This window comes from Staurois parvus, unplaced genomic scaffold (assembly GCF_062004578.1).
Source record: "Staurois parvus isolate SC_StPar_1 unplaced genomic scaffold, SC_StPar_1.0 ptg000679l, whole genome shotgun sequence".
NCBI lineage: Eukaryota > Metazoa > Chordata > Amphibia > Anura > Ranidae > Staurois > Staurois parvus.
Window position 1 is genome coordinate 1,819,121 of NW_028318475.1, and position 22,785 is coordinate 1,841,905.

Consider the following 22,785-nt stretch of genomic DNA (forward strand, 5'->3'; position numbering starts at 1 on the left):
GGGAAGCGGTTTTAATGCTTCTCAAATGCCTATGAAAATTCTGCACATGGCAGCACACAGTGCTGTTCACACTGAAGCGTTAGCGTCGCGGCAAAACTGACGCCTCATGTAGAGTTGAAGCCTCCCATTCAGTCTATGGTGCCTCTCTTCAAACTCCTGGGAGGCGTTTGCGACCTGGTTGCGAGGCATTTGCAGAGCGTTAATATCATTTAACTTCATTATAGGCATTTGTGGTGCGGTTTTAACACTTGGCAAATGCCTATCAACTGCCTCAAAACTGCGCATAGGGTGTTTGGGGAGCATTAGGAGTGTTTGTCAAGAGTTAGAAATAAAGTCAAGTGTGAACGAACCCTTAGAGGAACTCTGCGCTGGTCAGAAAGTGAAAAGTATACAATGTATCAATGTGAAAATGTTCTCTGAGCTCAGGAATGAAAATACATTGTAACATTTCATCAGGGGGAGATCAGTTTGTGAATGAAGGCACACTACAATGTTTTCATAGTTTCACATACTTGCTCTGTGCCTTCTGGTGCAATGTTAGCCTGCAAAAAACATTTGTGAAAAAACACCACCAAAAATAATGCAAAATTTAAGTGCTAAATATCACAAAACATAAATATTTAACGCATTCGGTAAATAGCACGTTTTTTAGTGAATTGACTGCTTTTGAAATAAATACCACGAGTTATTTTATCTCAAAAATCCACGCGGTATTCATCTCTCAGTGAATTGACCCCAATGGCTTCATGCTCACTGGTTTATTGTAAAAGCTGTTTCTCCTGACAGGGGAAAATTAGTGTTTAAAAACTCACCTAAGCTGCACTTTTTAAAACCAGTTTATGTGAGATTAGCAGTGTTTGGGCATTTATTTATTTAATTGGCCAGAAATTTAATTTATTCTAGCCATTGAAACAAATAAATGCTGACGTGCTAAACGCACCTAGTGCTTAGTCGCATTTACATGCGTTTGGCGTTTTTATGCCCATAAGCTCCTCTCTGAATGTGATTCTTCTGCTTTTAGAAGGAGCTTTGACTGCCTCTAAACTCAGCAGCTCCTAAACACCTCTAAAAGCCTAGGTGTGCATGGACACATAGGCATTTACTGAGGTGCGTTTAGGGGCTTAGGCACAAAACGTGAGTTTAGGAGCAGCAGTGTATGAGGACTAACCCTAGGTTCACACCTAAGCGTTTTCTGTAGGGTTTTGCGTTTTGCAGAAATGCAGTACAGACCATTTAATATGGTTTCCAATGGGACATGTTCACGCCTCTGCGTTTTCACCTGGTACGTTTTTAGGAAAGGGTCAGGGACTTTTTTGAACGCAAATAGTTGCATTTTTGGTTCATAGACTTCAATTAAAATGCTGCAGAAAACTATGTATTGTGTTTTTGCTGCGTTTTTGCTGCTTTTTGCATTTTGCATTTTAAATCTGCCTAGCAACAAGAAAGTTTTAAAAAAAATGCAAAATGCATCAAAAACGCGGGAAAACTGCAAGTGGAAAAATGCAATGTAAAATGCAATGCAGAAATGGCTCAAACGCAACCTGAATAGGTGTGAACCTAAAATAAGGCTCCATGCACACTAGTGTTTTTTAAAGCTCCTAGAAGCTATTATCAGCATTTTTTTCTGCTCCTAGAAGTGTTATCCTCTGTGTTCACTCACGCTAATTAAGGCTGTTAGAGTTTTTTCAGCCTCAGCATCTAGGAGCAGAAAATAAAATGTTTTTGTAGAATTTTTTGGAGCTTTTTTCTAGCAGAAAAAAATGCTAAACACTCCTAAACGCTATTAAAACACTCCTAGCAGCATTTTTCTAGCTTTTTTTCTACATGTACTTTAAAAATGGTAATAAAATGCTAATGCTCCTAAAAAACACTATTACCAGCGTTTTTTTAGCTAAAAAAAAATGCTAGTGTGCATGGAGCCTAAGGCTAGGTTTACACCTATGCAGGTTGTGTTTGATCTGTTACTGCAGTGCTTTTTGCTGTGCATATGACTGATCACTGTGGTAGCCAATGAGAGGCTATCACAGCGATCAGGTGACCCAGAATCAGGAGTTTCGGGTCCCGATTGTTAGAACAAGACCCGGGGCTCTCAGTGACACCCCAGTCTTTCTGGTGGGTAGAAAGACAGATACGCAAATTAGCGGCACCACGGAAAAAAACCAGTTCTGTGAGGCTGCTAATTTGTGTACGGTCGGCATCAAGGGGTTAAAGTTTCTTTCATAATAAAATGTATTTAAACCCAAAAAAAGAAGCTGTAGGGTAAACTTTCCCACAATCCTTGTAATGTGTTTCCTTTTTTTTATTGATGTATGTTGCTATAGTATGATGGCCATTAATCACATGCCCTCCTGAAGATTTACCCCGCTTCCTGACCAGGCCATTTCTTGCGTTACGGAGCTGCGTTACTTTAACTGACAATTGCGCGGTCATGCAACGCTGCATCCAAATGAAATTTACGTCCTTCTTTTCCCACAAATAGAGCTTTCTTTTGGTGGTATTTCATCACCTCTGCGTTTTTTATTTTTTGTGGTATAAAAAAAAGACCGCCAATTTTTGAGAAAAAAACAATAGTTTTGACTTTTTGCTAATAAACATATCCAGTAAAAAAAAAATCAAATTTCATCATAAACTTAGGCCAAAATGTATTCTGTTTCATGTCTTTGTTAAAAAAATTCCCAATACATGTAAATTAGTTGGTTTACGTGAAAGTTAGAGCGTTTTCAAATGGCGGTATAGATACTGGAATTTGTTTTTTTTTACTAGTAATGGCAGCATTCAACGACTTATAGTGGGACTGTGGCGGGCATTCTGACACTGGGGGGAACTGACTTGGTGTCACTGACATCCCCAGTGACACCAATACAGTGATCAGTGCTAATAAAAAGCACGGACACTGTACTAATGGCACTGGGCAGGAAGGGGTGTGTGTTTTTTTAGCTGCTGACTTTTAATAAACAGAAAAAGGGCTGGAACTCCACTTTAAGGATCAGTTCACCTTTCCTAACATGTCACATCCATATTCATGGTGTAATATGTAACATGTTACTGCTGCATCTGCCCCCGCACCCCCTGAGTGCCTGCTGTGACAGCAGAGAGGGGATCTTCTCCCCGTGTCTGCTGCCACAATTCAAAAAGGTTTGTGGCAGTGCGGGGCACTCACTCATTCACAGTACGTCACCAGTGCAGAAAAAAAAGTACTGACTGTACTAATGGCACTGGGCAGGAATGGGTTAACATGAGGGGCGATCAAAGGGTTAACTGTGTGCTGGGAGTGTTTTACTAAGGGGCAGTGTGTTGGTGCTTCACTGTAAGCACACTGCTTTGGATGGCTGTGCTGTACACAGCCATCCAGAGCAGTGTGGCTGAGCCGACAAGGAGGAGGACTGTTGATAAACAAAACAGCCCTCCCCGTTGGAGATCCTCAGTAATTACCAGGCGCCAGCTTAATCACCAGCCAGGACCGGGTGACTGACAGCCGTGGCTGCGAATGGCGGCGTGGGTAGGGCATGCTCGTGCGTGCCCCCTACTTAGAACTGCAAAATCGCATATATATGCATGATTTTGCATACCCCTGCCGCCCTGTAGCAGTATTTCTGCTATAGGGCAGTGAGGAAGCGGTTAATGGGACTACAGTGACTACATTTCCCGGCCTTCCCTGGACTGTAGCCGGCGGTGGAAGAGATTGTGAGGATGTGATGAAACGCGTCGGAACACGTGACGTATGACGTAATTACGTTTTACCGGAAGTGCGATTGCGGCCATCTTTGCTTAAGGAAAATGCGGTTTTCTCCAGAGAAGTGCTTGTTCATTTGCCATACAAGCTGAAAGTTGGAGTTTTTGATATAAGTGTACAAAATAAAGTATTATACCTTTATTATCAAGCCTCTAACTGCCTATTTGCCTTATGAGGGATTTGGATATATGCCCAAAGGACATGGATGTATGCCCAAAGGAAGTGTAAGAAATTTGGAGGTGCTATCATCCACCACTTTGAAAAGCAGATTTTTACCTCTATAGGGTAATTGTTCATTTGTTGTACTAAGTTGGAGTGATCACTTTTTGACACAAATTTTTTGGATTCACATTTGTTTGGTTGCATAATAGTAGTGGTTGCAGTGTTTTGAGTTCACTGTCACAAGTAATAAGATACACATTACACTTATTTTGAGCAATTTTATTTGTGCACATTTAGTAAATATATATATTTTTTTCACGGTTTGAACACCTGTTAGGGAGGGTGCATGACACATAGTGCACAATTGTATGTAATTAAGGTAATACACTATTTGCGGTTTATATTTTTTTTTAGGTTTTCTACATTGGAGTATCATATTTGGAATTTCGTATACAATATCACAAGAAGAAGTTGTGAAGGTGGAGAGAAAGTGATCCGAATTGTTTGAAAGACATTTTGGGACACTATTTTTTACTTTACACATTGTATTTTTATTTATTTTGATTGTTATTGTACGGTTGTGTTGTAGGTTTATGTTTTACTTTATTTATGTAGATTCTGTTTGAAAAGGGATAATTTAGGGATAAAGAAAAAGAGTTGTTTGTTGGTTAATGGGGTGTACAATCCCATGCAGATTCCATTGATACCTGCCCATATACATACACTAATGCAGGCCATAGACGGGTCGAAAATTGGCCGATTTTTCTTTTAAAAAACGAAAAGTCGGTCATTCAAGAGGCCGACGTTACTAGCAACGGTAAAAAAAAATCGGCCGATTAACATCCCATCTACAGCCGGCAAAAAGTGTCCCTGCAGAGAGCTGCACTATTTCTTTGACAGTTCCTTGACATTTATAGCGGTTGCAACAATGTATCTATTTGTATCCATTTAGGATACAGATGTTTTTATTCGGAAAACAAATAGATACAATGTTGCAATCGCTATAAATGTCAAGGAACTGTCAAAGAAATAGCGGAGCTCTCTGCAGGGACACTTTTTGCCGGACTGGAATTCCTCTTCTTCTTCATCCTCTTCTTCTTCTTCTTCCTCTTCTTCTTCATCCTCTTCTTCATCCTCTTCTTCACCTTCTTCATCCTCTTCTTCATCTTCCTCTTCTTCTTCTTCTTCATCCTCTTCTTCACCTTCTTCATCCTCTTCTTCATCTTCCTCTTCTTCATTCTCTTCTTCTTCATCCTCTTCTTCATCTTCTTCTTCATCCTCTTCTTCATCTTCCTCTTCATCCTCTTCTTCATCTTCCTCTTCATCCTCTTCTTCATCTTCCTCTTCATCCTCTTCTTCTTCTTCATCTTCTTCATCATCCTCTTCTGCATCCTCTTCTTCTTCTTCCTCTTCATCCTCTTCTTCTTTTTTCTTCTTCTTTTTGTCTTCCTCTTGCAGGTCACTGCTCATGCACAGATTTTTTTATCGGTAAAAGATCGGCCGATTTGCACATCATTGCCGCGAAAATTGGCCGATTTTTTTCCAACTTTACCGATAAAAAAAATCTGTCAAAATACCGAAAAACGGCCGAACATTTAGCCCACTAACGATCCGAAAAATTGGCCAATTTTCGACCCATCTATGGCCTGCATAAGTTCCCATATGACAACACGTGAGTTCTTGATCTGCCTTTTAGCTTGGAGCATGTGCAGTTCCAATGTGTTTAGTTGTTGCGCAGGTTTGTTCACTTACACACAGGCATGCAAAATAATGTGCCATTTTTTCCTGCTCCTTTCTGTTTTATTAAGTAAATCAAGCTTAGCAGCTTCAGCCATTATGGGTGTGCATTGTTTCACGGTAAATCTCTTGGTGCATCGTGTTTTTTCTGTATCTGCAGCCAGACTTCAGCAGTAAACGAAAGTGAAACTAGAGTCACCGTGGCTAGGAAATGAAACTTAACTCACCCAAGCCATCTCTGAATGTAATTCCACATACATCAAAGTCCTGGGCTAAGCAAAGGTATTAATGAAAATCAGCCTTCAGGAAAATATGGGCTTTGTTGAAATCAACATACAGTACACAAACACCAACTAAACAAAAAAAAGCGCATGTTGCTTGATATTGCATTAACACCTTTCAGATCAGCTCTTTCATTTACTCCTCTAATCATACCTGTTACAATCTGACTGTATAATCAACTTCAGGTCTACCAAAACCACATAATATGAAGAACTGTATCAATTTGTATCCAGCTGCACTACATAGTTATTAGTAGAGCTAAAGGAGAATGTACAGATTGTAACGTGTGATGAGCTTGAACGTATTTTGCAGATGCATTTTTTATAAGCATTTCGATACTGATGCTGATACTTTTTAATAGCAAATTCGTTTCTTTGCAACATCTGGAAAAACCTCTAATGCAATCAGTATGTTGTTAATATTCGTGCTTACCTAGACTGCTTCCAGCAGACTTCCTGCCCAGCTGCCCACAGAGGTTTTGACCACAGGAGAGAATGGTACCATCCTGCAGGAGAAACAGGCTGTGCGCCTCGCCACATGTCACCTTCTGCACCCCTGCATAGCCACCAAATCCATCATTCTCTGTGAAGGGAATCTTTTCATGATCTTGGCCAGCAAGTCCCAGCTGGCCAAATCTGTTGTTTCCCCAGCAATACATGAGTTATATCCGGACTGCTGTGATGTATGAGAAGCTTGTCTAGGTACTGATAGAGGAGTGTATGTGTAACTCTACCAGCTGGTTTCCAGACTCCACCTCATATCAGGGCATAGTTCACAGCTTACTTTATGAAAATACCTGCTCTGTGGCTATAGGACGAACAAAAGATGGAACAACAGGGAGAGGAAAGAAGTGTAATGACATCATTGCTTTCATGATTTTAAAATGAATTTGTTTTTTCGCTGTAGGTTTTCTCAGTTTCTTTTTTTTTTTTTTTTTGCTATGCATTTTGTGCTCTACCTGTTTTTTTTCTTTGCATATTTGTACTTTATTGAACTGGAAAGTTTCACTGTAAGCCTGCGTTCACACTGATGCGGTGTGGCACATCGCAAGTGATTCGCACAAGAACCGCACCTCATTCCTGTGCAAATCACATGCTATTTCTGTGCGGTGCAATTTGAGCCCTACATTTTCAAATCGCACCGCATCTGCACCAAAAAAGTGCAGGACCCTTTTTTACTCCACATCAAAATTAAATCACATGGGTGTTCACATCCATGCGATATGATTCTGCACATCGCACTGCATTTTGCAAACTGATTTTGGGGTGTCGTTAACTTAACCACTTCCAGACCGGACACTTTTACCCACTTCCTGACCAGGGCAATTTTCAGCTTTCAGTGCTATCACACTTTGAATGACAATTGCGCGGTCATGCAACACTGTACCCAAATGAATTTTTTACCATTTTTTTGAGACAGATAAAGCTTTATTTTGGTGGTATTTATTTACCACTGGGATTTTTATTTTTTTTGCTATGTAAATGAAAAAGTCCAAAAATGTTGAAAAAAAGTTTTTTTTATAAAATTTTGCAAATAAATAATATTTCATCTTAAATCTTGGCCAAACTTTATTCCGTTATCTTTTTAGTAAAAAAAATCCAAATTAGTTTATAACCAAAAATTATAATTTTTAAACTTTTTTTTACATTTTTATTTTTTTTTTATATTATTATTTTTTATTTGTATTTTTTTTTTTTACATACTGTCACCCTAGCAGTACAGTGTCACCATGGTGACACTGTACTACTTGTGGGGGGTGATGAAGATTTTTTTTTTTTTACACTGATTGCTTTTACACCCATATAGGATGTAAAAGCAATCATTTCTCTTTCTCTCTGTCTGCATTCTTGCACTCATTGAGAAGTACTCAGTGAGCTGTGATTGGTCACAGCTTGTCACATGGTACAAGGCTGTTGTGAATAGCCTTGTACCATGTGACCTCTGTGATCATTCACAGATTTCACACGTAGTAAGCAATGATGTCACAAGTGACATCTTGCTTACTACTTTGCATGTGATCACTGATTGGCCAATCAGTGATCACATGATCGGGACCTCGTACAGAGGTCCCGTCCAACGATCGGTATTTCACTGTGTCCGGAGGACACAGCGGGCACCGGATCGCGGTGCTGCGCGCTCCCAGGGAGCATGCACAAGCAGGGTGCGGGGAGGTTGTTTATAAACGGCCACCCGACCCTGCAGTGCCACCGTACGGCCGTTTATATGCAACGGCCGGTCAGGAAGTGGTTAAAATACACGCCCACAATGGTTTGTATGAACGGGGTGTGATTATAATGCAGTGCAGAAATCACACAGAAACCGGTGCAAATTCTGCACTGCATCAGTGTGAACTCAGAGTAAAAGTTAGGAAAATCTTGAATGAATTGTAAACTGACTTGACAACTGCTTAGGTTAATCAGACGCTGTGTACTTTCTGATAGCATCAAGTGCTGATTATGAATATGCTCTGACTCAGTGAGGCTAGGTTCACGCCTATGCAGTTTGCATTTGAACCGTTTCTGCAGTGCTTTTCACGGTGCGTTTTTGATGCATTTTGCAGGGTTTTTTTTTTCAACTTGTTGCTGGGCAGAATAAAACGCAAAACACATCAAAAGCGCACTACATGCAGTTGTGGTAGAAACAAGAGTCAAAATAACAGAGTTCAGTATAAGAAGCACAGACTATGCTGGTTATAGTGGGATTGAAGTTCACTCAAAGAGACACTCTGAGGGCACAAACTTAGTAAAAGAAAAGCAAGCAGTAGAAAACAATCCGCAGGTACCACAGATGTATTGGTGATGCCAAGGGCAAACAAAAGGTGGGAGTCAAGGGTTAGTGTTCAAAGATAGCCCATGCATGGCAGGATATAGTAGTTTATGTCAGCTGAAAGAAACCAGACTGTAGCAGGGCCTAGTAAGCAGTGTGGCTCATAAAACCCGGCAGGAGGCAGGCCACTGTGCCTGGGGGGAATCACTCTCCAACAAAAGGAAAAACCAGTAGAAAAATATATAGGGATGAGTGGCAGCTGAGGAGATATGGGACCAGTAACTTGTGCACTTATTCTCCTGTTGCCCCAGCATCAGATAAGAAGAGCTTGAAATTCCACAAAAATAAAACAAACACATTACTGTATGCTTGCAGGTTAATGAGCCCTAGGCAGGGATTATAGCCAATTGACGGCCTCCTCAGGATCAGTGAAAAACTTGATGGTCTCACCGTCTTGCACCCGGAGGCGGACAGGGAACAGCATGCTGTACTTGATATTATGGTTGCGGAGCTGTTGCTTTACATGGTCGAAGGGACAACGCAGTTTCTGCGTCTCAGTAGAGTAATCCAGAAAAATCATAAGCTGGGTATTCTCATAAGTGAGAGCTTTTGAGATTCCTGGAGGACCAGGTCCTGGTCCTGAAAGTTAAGCAAGTGGAAAATAAAGGTGCGAGGTGAGGAACCCGACGGTCCTCTGGTAGCCGGCATGCGATGTGCTTGCTCGACTGTGAAGAAGGCTGAGAATGGAGCCTGGGGACGTAGTGACCACAGTAGCTGCTCTGTGAAAGTTGCTGAATCCTGCCCTTTGGCCCCTTTAGGCAGGCCCACGATCCTCAAGTTGTTACGGCGGTTTCGATTCTCCGCATCAACCACCTTTGGTTCCAGGCAGGGGTGGACTGACAACTCATGGGGCCCCCAGGCAATAGGGGATCATGGGGCCCCTGTGTCCTCGCCCACAATCAAACCACACCCAAAAAAGCCTATAAAAAGGTACTAGTGGCATCTCATGGGGCCCCCTACTGACCCAGGGCCCTCAGGCAGTGCCGAGTTCCCAAATGGTCAGTCCGCCCATGGTTCCAGGGCCTTCACCTTGAGCTGTAGCATGCGGACTGTTGTGCTGTTCTCCTGGACTAAGTCCTCCGCCTCTCCGATCTGTGCTCCGCCTCATCCATCCGCTCCTTGAATTTGTCTATATTGCAACAGGGAAGGTCAATGTCAGTCTGTAGATGATCCATCTTAGTAGTCTGTGTCGCCCAGCCAATATTAATGGCCTGTAGGAGTGCAGTGAAGTTCTGCTGCTCTAGCTCTGCTGAGTAGCATGGTGCTGTCTGCTATGCTATGTTGCCAGTGCCATGTGTAGGAGTGCTGGGCTGGCTTTTCTTCTGAGCTGGGAGCGGAGGGTGTCAGCATGTCCAGAAACACCTCACAGTGACTAGAATAAGTGCAACCCCATATAAATACCGATGTACAGGTGCATAGAGACATGGAGCTACAAGCTTAGATATCTGCTCCGGTTGCCACTATGGCAAGCCCCCTAAGATGCTTTATGTGTTTCAAGAATAATGCAGATTTTACATATAGTTTCCAAATTACATCAAAACATACTCATAAGATGCTAGCTCCAGTGGGTGTGGTTTGTTATATATGGGATATTGGCGATTTGGGTTCGCAATTTTCATATTCTGGTCAGTCTTTTCAGGGACTGCAGTAGGTGCAGGTAGAATATCAGTCCTTTTCACAGACACTGGACCTCTGCGGTCTCTATGTGAAATGGGTGAGATTGCAAGCCTTTGAGAAGATGGTCTGAGAGGATTGGACTCCCCAAAGGTGAAACTTGGATCATTCTTATTATCTGCAATTCTCCTAATGAACACACAGAAGTAGGAAAAGGGAAGAAAGGAAAATGTATTTTCTTTCTTGTACCTTGATCCAACTGATGCCCACTTTTCCTGCATACCATAAGGTAACTTGAATTGGATTAACCCCCCGAATGGTCTCTAGGTAACTGAGGCCAGGTAGGTGGGTATCATCTTTGGCGAGTTGAAGCTCCAAGAAAAGGTCAAAGTGAACAGCTTTAGGTCTTTTGATACATTCAGCAGATTGAGGACCTAGCCACCTGATACGTAGATCTAGTTCTTCTGTAGTTGTGAGATCTGTTTCACTGATCATGGCTTTGAAGTTGAGCTCCTTGTGAAGCATGTATCTAGCACACTGCAACATGTCTGTGTTTTCAGACTTTGGATGCATAGTTGCATGCAGAACAAAGTTAGAGACATTGGCTGGTGCACTGAGATTGAGCAACTTTGGGAAGTATGGTGATGCAAAGTTGCTCATAGTTGACACTGACCCTGAGTTGATTGCTGTGTTGAGTTGCAGCTATGGAGCAGTGTACATAATAGGAGGTAATCGACTAATCTCACGGGAAAATGTATTGTCTATTATCTGCATACCAGTATCTACAGTTTGCTGTAGTGCAAAAGACTGATGTACTAAGGGACAGGGGCAGACTGACCATTTGGTAACTCGGGCACTGCCCGAGGGCCCTGGGTCAGTAGGGGGCCCCATGAGATGCCCCTGGTACCTTTTTCATAGGCTTTTTTTGTGTTTGGGCAAGGACACAGGGGCCCCATGAGTTGTCAGTCCGCCCCTGCTTAAGGATGTCTTGAGAGGTGGTAGGCGCAGTGTACTGAGCTTGGTTGAGGGACACAGCTGCTGTGGCTGGGAGCTGAAATTTTGAGAGAGAGTGTGAGGAATATGATGCAATTGAGTGTTGCTGTTACCTCCTTCACTTTCACTAGCAGCTTGCTCCAAACCCTTTAATCTTGCCATGGCTGTTGCATGCTAACTTTGTTTCTACAAAATTTCCATCTCTGCTTTTTTGTGCAGCTGTTACATTCATTTCTGCTTTCCTGGGTGCAGCTTCTGCTTCCATCTCTGCTTTCATACATTCAGGTATTGCTTCCATCTCTGCTTTCTTGTATGAAGCTTCTGCTGCCATCTCTGCTTTCTTGAGTGCAGCTATGGCTTCCATCACTGCATTCTTGAGTGCAGCTATTGCTTCCATCTCTGGCTTCTTGCATGCAGCTTCTGCTTCCATCTCTGCTTTCTTGTATGAAGCTTCTGCTGTCATCTCTGCTTTCTTGAGTGCAGCTATGGCTTCCATCACTGCTTTCTTGAGTGCAGCTATTGCTTCCATCTCTGCCTTCTTGCATGCAGCTTCTGCTTTTATCTTTGCTTTCTTGCATGCAGCATCTTCTGCCATCTCTGCTCTATTGCTTGCAGCTTCTGCTTCCACCTCTGCTGTCTTGCATGTAGTTTCTTCTTCTATGTCTGCTTTCTTGATGGAAAACGTTTATTGAAAAAATTGATTCGTATACAGAAAAGGTGCAACTTGCGGCACAAGCTTAAATTGTTGGCTGGAGTGGAAGATCTTGATTGTAGAGACTGGATCTAGAGGGGTGTCTTGTAGATGTAGGGAAATTGAATTTAGATTAATGAAGTTGCCTTTGTCTTTGTTTGTAGTAACAGGGGACAGACTAAAACATTTAATGTGAAAATGGCTTAATGTAGCTTAACGTGTAATAAACTGTCTAAATCTTAATCAATTGACTTGAAACTTTGCACAGCCCAAGTTCTCAATGTCCCAAACAGGTCCTAGAAGGTTCATAGATGTCAGCCTTCCACAAAGAAAATGGGGGACATTAAGCTTGTTTTTTGGGGAGCTTAATGTGGCTTAACATACAAAAAAGAGCTTGGATGTTGACCAATTTCCCCCAAACTTCAAACAATACAAGACTCTATCTATGGCAACATATTCTGAAAATTTCAGGTCATTTGGTAAATCACACCAAAAGTTATTCACATTAAGCTATATTTTACAGTGCTAAAACATTTAATGTGAACAGCTTAATGTAAAAAGAGCTTAACGTACCATAATGTGCCTAAACCTCAATCAATTGACATGAAACTTTGCACAGCCCAAGTTCTCAATGTCCCAAACATGTCCTAGAAGTTTCATAGATTTTGAACTTCCACAAAGAAAATGGGGGACATTAAGCTTGTTTTTTGGGGAGCCTAATGTAGCTTAACGTACAAAAAAACAGCTTGGATGTTTACCAATTTCCCCAAAACTTCACACAATACAAGACTCTATCTATGTCAACATATTCTGAAAATTTCAGGTCATTTGGTAAATCACACCAAAAGTTATGCACATTAAGCTATATTTTACAGTGCTAAAACATTTAATGTGAACAGCTTAATGTAAAAAGAGCTTAACGTACCATAATGTGCCTAAACCTCAATCAATTGACTTGAAAATTTGCACAGCCCAAGTTTTCAACTTACCAAACATGTCCTAGAAGCTTCATAGATGTTAGCCTTCCAGAAAGAAAATGGGGGACATTAAGCTTGTTTTTTGGGGAGCTTAATGTGGCTTAACATACAGAAAAGAGCTTAGATGTTTACCAATCTCTCCCAAACTTCACACATTAGAAGACCCTATCTATGGCAACATATTCTGAAAATTTCAGGTCATTTGGTAAATCACACCAAAAGTTATGCACATTAAGCTATATTTTACAGTGCTAAAACATTTAATGTGAAGAGCTTAATGTAAAAAGAGCTTAACGTACCATAATGTGCCTAAACCTCAATCAACTGACTTGAAACTTTGTACAGCCCAAGTTCTCAACTTACCAAACATGTCCTAGAAGTTTCATAGATTTTGAACTTCCACAAAGAAAATGGGGGACATTAAGCTTGTTTTTTTGGGGAGCGTAATGTAGCTTAACATACAAAAAAGAGCTTAGATGTTGATCAACCTCCCCCAAACTTCACACATTAGAAGACCCTATCTATGGCAACAAATTCTGAAAATTGACCTCAATCAATTGACTTGAGTGTGTGTTTGTAGCTCACCAGCTAATCACTGGGGATTTCTGGCTTGTGGTGCATGCTTGGGAAGTGCATTCTTCCAAGTTCCAAATACCAGTCAATACTGGCACAAAACCTTTAGGCTTCTGCTAGAAAGCTGAACATAAAGAGGAACTTCATCTTTCAGCATGACAACCACCCAAAGCATCCATCCAAATCAACAAAGGAATGGCTTCACCAGAAGATGATTAAAGTTTTAGAATGGGCCAGCCAGAGCCCAGACCTGAATCTGATTGTTGAAAATCTGTGGGGTGATGTGAAGAGGGCTGTGCACAGGAGATGCCTTCGCAATCTGACAGAGTTGAAGAGTTTTTGCAAGGAAGAGTGGGCAAATATTGCAAAGTCAAGATGTGCCATGCTGATAGACTCATACCCAAAAAGACTGAGTGATGTAATAACATGAAAAGGTGCTTCAACAAAGTATTAGTTTAAGGGGGTGCACACTTATGCAACCATATTATTTTAGTCTTTTATTTTTACTTCCCTCCACCAAAAAAATTTCAATATGTTTTTCAACTGAGTTGTACAGTTTATAGGTCACATTAAAGGTAGAAATTTTTCTGAAATTATTTTTCTTTGTCTCATTTTCTTACATCACAGAAACTTGACTTTTTTAATAGTGGTATGTCGACTTTTTATATCCACTGTATATATTCATGAGAATTGCTATGTGCTCAATCTTAGTACAGTCTACCTCCAGGCTTGGCCTGGGGAGGTAATGCTTATGTGCGGGAAAGGTTTGACTAGGCCTCAAGCCTAGAAGGGGCCTCACATGCTGATTGAGGAGCAAAATGAGAGAAGCTGGATGGCTACTGGAGGTACCTGGTACTAGAATGGACCTAAGGGGCAAGTCTGTCTGACCTATTGAAGATCACATGACTATCCATATTTAGCTGTTCCTCTAATAACCAGTGCCGGCTTGTGCTCCTATTGATTCTGCACTGTGAAATACTGAAAGGGTCTGGTGAGTCTGAAGTTCTTTTCTAATATAGTTTTGACATGAATATTCTAAACCCTATGTCCTATCTCCCAGTTATGGAGTTCCCCAATAAAGAATTCAAAGATGTACTTAAACTGACTGGCGCCTAACTTTTCTTTGATCGCACATCCCTTCACAGGCCTAGGATCTGCACGAAAACAAGATGTGAGCCTTCCCTGCCTTTGAGGGTCCACGCTACGTCTCTGGGGGTCAGGGGGGTGCTGTACTTATTTTTAGGGGAACTAATTGTGGCTTAAAGTACAAAAGAGAGCTTGGATGTTATCCAATTTCCTCAAAATGTATACAATAGAAGACTCTATCTATGCCAACATATTATAAAAATCTCAGGTTGTTTGGTAAAACAGAATAAAGATTATTAACATTTAAAGGAGAACTCTGGGCAAATTCTTTTTTTACATGTTCTTGTTGCTTATCTCTTGCCTTCCCTGAATATGTAATCCATATTCTTGTTATCTGAGTAGTTGTTCTAGTAAGACCGAACACTGCTATGCCTCCTATTCCCACAGACACTGGTCTTGGTACATCCCATCTGTAGTTCTGTTCTCCAGCAAGCAGGGATGTATTTCCATCCCTGCTTGTTGCAGTGGGCGGACCAGGATACACAGACCACCGGTCTGTACCGTCCATGGAGGTGGTGTCCTAGGAATGACAGCCCCCCTGGGCTGCTCTGAAGGCTGCATCCAAGGGAGTCTGTAACCCATGCTGCCTGCACATTGGGGTAGCATAACAGCTGGCTCAAAATCCTCTGTTTGCTGTACCATCCAAAGACCAGCTTTCGGAAGACCAGCTTTCTGGTTCTGGTAGCCGCTGCCCAATGTCCCCCAGTGAAATCACTGGTTGCTAGGACCGCCTGGTATCTAGCAACCAGTGATGTATATGCAAAGCCACAGAATTCACAGCCAGGAGGCTCCAACTTTATTCTATTGAGCTGCTCCACATCCTACATTGTCTGCCATGCTTACCATGACTACGGAAGAGTCTGAGAGCTGTGATTAGGGGAGCCAGGAATAGAGAGACAGAGGATGGCATTCTGTGCTGGAGGAACAAGAGAGTGTAACTAGAGATGGGTGGGGGGGGGGGGCAGAGCAAGCAGCTGGAGAAAGCAGCTGAACATCCTACACTGGCAGACCTGCAATATCCTCCATGAAAATTCTGCCTCCACTGCTGTTCTGCACCAACAGCCCTTCTCTGCCATTACTGGCAACTGAGAGTACGGGAAAGGCTGACAGGCTTTAGTGATCACTTTGCTTCGTCTCCTTGTGCTGTGAGCTGAGCAATTGGAGCCAGTCAAGCCTTGATATGTAGTGGCATTGAGAGTCCCCCCCCTTCTTTCCCTCTCCCTCTCCCTCTCCCTCCTTCCCTAAATAACTTTTGGCATGTTTTATGAAACAACCTGAAATTTTCACAATTTGTTGGTACATGTAGAGCAGGCTTCACTAAATGGCGGACTGCGGTCCGTACACAGACCAAGTGATAGTTCAGTCTGGACCTCAGCAGTACCACCCAGCAGCCTGAGCGTACTCCTTTCCTCCCACCACTGCAGATGTTAAGGATTACTGTCCTGCAGAGGGTGGGAGAAATGGCAAGGTGAACGGGGACCTGGACCCCCCATGCACCCGCCCACCGCAGCAGAGCGGGCGGAAGGAATGGAAGGTCTACAGGGGGAGCAGCAGTTGTCCGACCCCTCCCCCTGAATACACCTGTCACCACTGAACCCACAGCAAGGAGGACCTGAATCCCCTCCCCCCCACATTCACTCACCTGCCACCGCTGTTGAAGTCACAGCAGAGTGGGTTGGAGGAAAGTAAGGTGTACAGGAGTATGCCCAACCTCTTCCCCCCAATGCACTCATCCACCACTGAACCCACAGTAAGGAGGAGGGCAGGAGGCACGGAGCCTAGTGGCAGCAGCAGGTGTGCGCACCCAGAAGAGGAGTCTAACTTGCCACTCTCCCAGCCCTCCACAACACTGAGTTAAGCTAGGGGGAGATTATGGGGGGGGGTCTGTGATGTCAGAGAGGGAGCTGTGATATGGGGGGCTGGGAAGTGAGAGGAGGGAGCTGTGAGGGGTGAGCTCTGATATGAGTGGCTGTGAGAGAGGGGAATTGTAATACTTGGGGAGCTGTGATGTGATAGGGAGAATCTGTGATATGGGGGCTGTGATATGGGGGGCTGTGATGTTATATAGGGGGCTGTGATGTGAGAATGGGGAGCCGTGATATAAGGGGCTGTGATAAGAATGGGGGGGGGGGTGCTGTAATATAAAGTTTTGTGAGAGTGGGGCAATAATGTGAGAGGGAGAAGCTGTGGTATGGGGGGCTGCGATGTGAGAAGGGGAAGCTGTGATGCGGGAGGGGGAGCTGTGATATGCCGGGCTGTGATGTAAGATGGGGGAGCTGTATTATGGGTGGGCTGTGATGTGAAGGGTTTGTGATGTGAGGAGGAGGGCTGTGATGTCAAGAGGGGGTGAGCTGTTATGTGGGGGGTTGTGATTTCAAAGGCGACTGTGATGGGGTTATGATTGCAAGGGGATGTGATGTAAGTGTGGATGAAATGTTGGGGACTCTGATGTTAAAGGGAGTTGTGATATATAGAGGGGTGTAATTGGAAAAGGGGGACTGAGGACATTAATTGAAAAGGGTCTGTGACGTTAATGACCTGAGTCATAGAATAAAAATGAGATTCGGAACTCTGCAGAAAAAAAGGATTAAAAACTGGACCTCCATGAATTTTAATTCAGTACCCGTGATGTAGATTCTTGTATTTTGTGAAGTTTGGGGGAAATTGGTAAACATCTAAGCTCTTTTTTGGACGTTAAGCCAAATTAAGCCCCCCAAAAAACAAGCTTAATGTCCCCCATTTTCTTTGTGGAAGTTCAAAATCTATGAAACTTCTAGGACATGTTTGGGAAGTTGGGAACTTGGGCTGTGCAAAGTTTCAAGTCAATTGATTGAGGTTTAGGCACATTATGGTACGTCAAGCTCTTTTTACATTAAGCTCTTCACATTAAATGTTTTAGCACTGTAAAATATAGCTTAATGTGAATAACTTTTGGTGTGATTTACCAAATGACCTGAAATTTTCAGAATATGTTGCCATAGATAGAGTCTTGTATTGTTTGAAGTTTGGGGGAAATTGGTCAACATCCAAGCTCTTTTTTGTATGTTAAGCCACATTAAGCTCCCCAAAAAACAAGCTTAATGTCCCCCATTTTCTTTGTGGAAGGCTGACATCTATGAAGCTTCTAGGACATGTTTGGTAAGTTGAGAACTTGGGCTGTGCAAAGTTTCAAGTCAATTGATTGAGGTTTAGACACATTATGGTACGTTAAGCTCTTTTTACATTAAGCTCTTCACATTAAATGTTTTAGCACTGTAAAATATAGCTTAATGTGAATAACTTTTGGTGTGATTTACTAAATGACCTGAAATTTTCAGAATATGTTGCCATAGATAGGGTCTTCTACTGTGTGAAGTTTGGGAGAGATTGGTAAACATCTAAGCTCTTTTTTGTACGTTAAGCCACATTAAGCTCCCCAAAAAACAAGCTTAATGTCCCCCATTTTCTTTCTGGAAGGCTGACATCTATGAAGCTTCTAGGACATGTTTGGTAAGTTGAGAACTTGGGCTGTGCAAATTTTCAAGTCAATTGATTGAGGTTTAGGCACATTATGGTACGATAAGCTCTTTTTACATTAAGCTGTTCATATTAAATGTTTTAGCACTGTAAAATATAGCTTAATGTGAATAACTTTTGGTGTGATTTACCAAATGACCTGAAATTTTCAGAATATGTTGCCATAGATAGAGTCTTGTATTGTTTGAAGTTTGGGGGAAATTGGTCAACATCCAAGCTCTTTTTTGTATGTTAAGCCACATTAAGCTCCCCAAAAAACAAGCTTAATGTCCCCCATTTTCTTTGTGGAAGGCTGACATCTATGAAGCTTCTAGGACATGTTTGGTAAGTTGAGAACTTGGGCTGTGCAAAGTTTCAAGTCAATTGATTGAGGTTTAGGTACATTATGGTACGTTAAGCTCTTTTTACATTAAGCTCTTCACATTAAATGTTTTAGCACTGTAAAATATAGCTTAATGTGAATAACTTTTGGTGTGATTTACTAAATGACCTGAAATTTTCAGAATATGTTGCCATAGATAGGGTCTTCTACTGTGTGAAGTTTGGGAGAGATTGGTAAACATCTAAGCTCTTTTTTGTACGTTAAGCCACATTAAGCTCCCCAAAAAACAAGCTTAATGTCCCCCATTTTCTTTCTGGAAGGCTGACATCTATGAAGCTTCTAGGACATGTTTGGTAAGTTGAGAACTTGGGCTGTGCAAATTTTCAAGTCAATAGATTGATGTTTAGGCACATTATGGTATGTTAAGCTCTTTTTACATTAAGCTGTTCGCATTAAATGTTTTAGCACTGTAATATATAGCTTAATGTGAATAACTTTTGGTGTGATTTACCAAATGATCTGAAATTTTCAGAATATGTTGCCATAGATAGAGTCTTCTAATGTGTGAAGTTTGGGGGAGATTGGTAAACATCTAAGCTGTTTTTTGTACATTAAGCTACATTAAGCTCCCCAAAAAACAAGCTTAATGTCCCCCATTTTCTTTGTGGAAGGCTGAAATCTATGAAACTTCTAGGACATGTTTGGGACGTTGAGAACTTGGGCTGTGCAAAGTTTCAAGTCAATTGATTAAGATTTAGACAGTTTATTACACGTTAAGCTACATTAAGCCATTTTCACATTAAATGTTTTAGTCTGTCCCTAGTAACAGTCTCTCTCTAGGCTAAATTCATTGAATCCCTTTAATTCTTCCTGTGACTCTTCACTGTTGTACCACTTTAAGAGATTAGTATATTTAAAGAATACGTTCATCTTTTTACAGGTAAAAAATGTGCATTTATTATTTTTATTATTGGGAGCCTGTAAAACATTCCACCCATGATCAGCAGACTCTGCTCTTGCAGACTCTGCATGTAAGCTGTCTGCTCGTACTTCGTAGTTACACACTGACAGGAAGTCTGAATGAACTACTACAGCGCCATGGTAGTTCATTGAGAACTTCAACCTGACAGCTGCAAGGGCTGTTGGTACTTGTAGTTTCCCATTGACAGAATACTGTGAATGAGTGACGTGACCAGGTGGGTGGAGCCCCACACTGCCACATCTTTTATGAATTGTGGCAGCAGACACGGGGAGAAGATCCCCGATCTGTTGTCACAGCAGGGACTCGGGGGGTGCGGGGGCAGATTCAGCAGTAACAAGTCACATATTACACCATGAATATGGATGTAACATGTTAGGAGAGGTGAACTGAACCTTAAAGTGGAGTTCCAGCCCTTTTTGTGTTTATTAAAAGTTAGCAGCTAAAAAAACACACACCCCTTCCTGCCCAGTGCCATTAGTACAGTGTCAGTGCTTTTTATTAGCACTGATCACTGTATTGGTGTCACTGGGGATGTCAGTGATACCAAATCAGTTCCACCCAGTGTCAGAATGTCCTCCGCAGTCCCGCTATAAGTTGCTGATTTCCGCCATTGCTAGTAAAAAAAAGAATTCCAGTATATATACCGCCATTTGCAAACACTATAACTTTCACGTAAACCAATTAATTTATTGGTATTTTTTTTAGCAAAGACATATAGCAGAATACATTTTGGCCTAAATTTATGATGAAATTTGATTTTTTAAAATTTTTTTATTGGACATGCTTAATAGATTTTGTTTGTTTATAGCGCAAAAAAATAAAAAACGCACAGGTGATTAAATACCACTGAAAGAAAGCTCTATTTGTGGGAAAAAGGGGAAAAAATGTCATTTGGGAGCAGCATTGCATGACCGCGCAATTGTCAGTTAAAGAAACGCAGCGCCGTATCGCAAAAAAATGGCCTGGTCAGGAAGGGGGCGGGGGGGGGGGGTAAATCCTCAATCACTCCATAATCAACAAAATAATACAAGAATTACACGGCTTGAGAGATGTACTTCCGGACAGATGCTTCCTGATCAAGATGATTACCTTTCCCGGAATTCTTTACAGGCTATTTCATGTGGCTGTGGTTTCACTGCCCCCAACCGCGCCCACCCCCCCAAATCCTAACAATACATCCTGACAGGGCTGTACACATGAGGTGGCCACTGCAATTTTAACCTGGACTGCAGAGTTTGACAAATAGCACTGCCTGTGAAACTGAGCCATTCAGTTCAACATAGCAATTCTGCAACTGCGAGCCATATGCAAATTGGTGTTCGGCAATTAAAAAACAAACAAACACCTCCACCCCCCTCCCCCCCCGAAAAAAAAAACACCATCGTGAATGCCTGTGAGTCACTACTATACTGCCCTCTGAAATGTTATCCACTGTGGATTACTTTTCAGAGGGCAGTAAGCATTACCACAAATGTGAAAGAGACCAACCACTATCCTATCCTTTCTGCCACTAGGACCTATTCAGTTTTGATTCCATGGAATCATCTCAACTGAGGTCAGGCCTGTACTGGCCATAGGGCACACCGGGCATAGGAGGGGCGGCAGGGCGGCACTTACAGGAACCAGACTGTGCATTTCTTGGTTCCTCTATGTGCCACCCGGCTGCCCCTACTATCCATCTCCCGCATGCCTTGGGCTGCTGTCTGCTCCCTCCACCACTGCCCCCCTCATCTCCTGCAGCACAGCTGCTGGGTTCCCCCCTCCCTGCAGCTGCTGCAGAGCATTTGTCAGCATATTCTGTCCCCAGTGCTGACAGTTCCTTGCCCAAGCAAATCCAATCAGATAAAACGAGCGCTGGATAAACATATAAAAAGGAGCAGCTAGCACGAAAAGGTAAAAACCTCAAACCCTCTAATTAATAATAAAATAAAACTCATGCAGCGCTAAAAGTATGATAAAACACATAAAATCGTAAATTATATGATACCAATATAGCAAAATTAAAAAATATGAAAGTGACCAAGTTCAATGACCTTAACTATTATAGTGACATAAATAGATGACAAGATATAATATCCGCAAAAGTTTAAGATGCCAGAAATCAATACACGCACTATGGCGTATGGTGAAGTAAGAATGTGATAAAAACGTCCCCAATTGGCGTTTCCAGGTGCATATGTGATTAGTCTCTGATTAGTGTAGATCCGTGATGGTGAAAGATAAAATAAATGGCCGTAGATTGCACTCACCAGAGAGCGCAAATGAATGCGCATTTGAGTATTAAGGACCATCTCCTGGCCATCAGCATCAGATTACTTAAAACATCAGGTCATCTGGTGGGCATCAGGGGGGCAGACAGCACACCATCTGGTAGTATTCGGCACCGAGGATGGATTAGCCACCAGGGGAATCACACTAGTAACTTCAGTCAGGTCACAATGGGTATCCTTGTGGAAAAGTCTCACCAGAAGTGAGCCAAAACAAAAAGACTTCCCATAGTGTAGTAACTTCTAATTTATTCAAGGTTAAAATTGAAAAGGTTCCTTGCCCACCACAGACAGGAGAGGAGAGAGAAAGCTGGTTTTGCCCCTCCTCCTCCCACTTTGGACCAACCTGAAGCCTGTATCTTTTTCTCCATCATCTATAATGCATTTACAGTCAGAGCTGTATCCTCAACAAAGTAACCTAGTCAGGAGCCCAGGGACCATTGGATGTTCAGGGGGCCCAGTGTAAACATTTATGCTCCTGCAGTAAACCAGGGGGATAGCACAACTGATCAAAATAATGATGTGGCTTCTCAAACCTTCTCACATTCAACAGAAGAGATAGGGGATCAACAATTTCTTGCCTAGGGCCTGATTCTGCCTTAATCTATCTCTGGCATTTAATTGTAATGCTCACTTTATCTGTATCCTGGCTTTGTCCAGACCTTACCTGTGTGGCCTGCCCAGTACCACACAGTCTGCACAATCCTTCTAGTTGGCCAGTGTGAATGATTGGGCAGTGTATGGACTTTCTGTTGGAATGACTGAAGTCTGGAGCCAGCACAGTCTGCTCAGAGACTATAACTTGATGGACTTTAAGGAGGAAGAGGATGTCTGAGGGTCTCCCCTTCCCCCTACTTTGTCCTTTCAATAAAGCTTCGAGCTTGTGAACTCTGTCTCCCCTCCCTCTGCCTTCTTTCTTACCCCCCAACATACCCGATGCTTGTTTGAATTTTTTTTTTTCCGT

General features: G+C 42.2%; 1 protein-coding gene across 1 annotated transcript in view; it reads right to left on the reverse strand.

Annotated features, from left to right (window-relative positions):
- LOC149447631 (putative E3 ISG15--protein ligase HERC6) overlaps positions 1–6,638 on the reverse strand; it is a 112,574-nt gene extending 105,936 nt beyond the window's left edge. The window contains exon 1 of the mRNA XM_089652321.1: positions 6,347–6,638. Within this exon, the coding sequence (XP_089508447.1) occupies positions 6,347–6,572 (226 nt within the window). The 5' untranslated portion in view covers positions 6,573–6,638. The remainder of the gene's footprint in view (positions 1–6,346) is intronic.
- Positions 6,639–22,785: the final 16,147 nt, after the last annotated feature.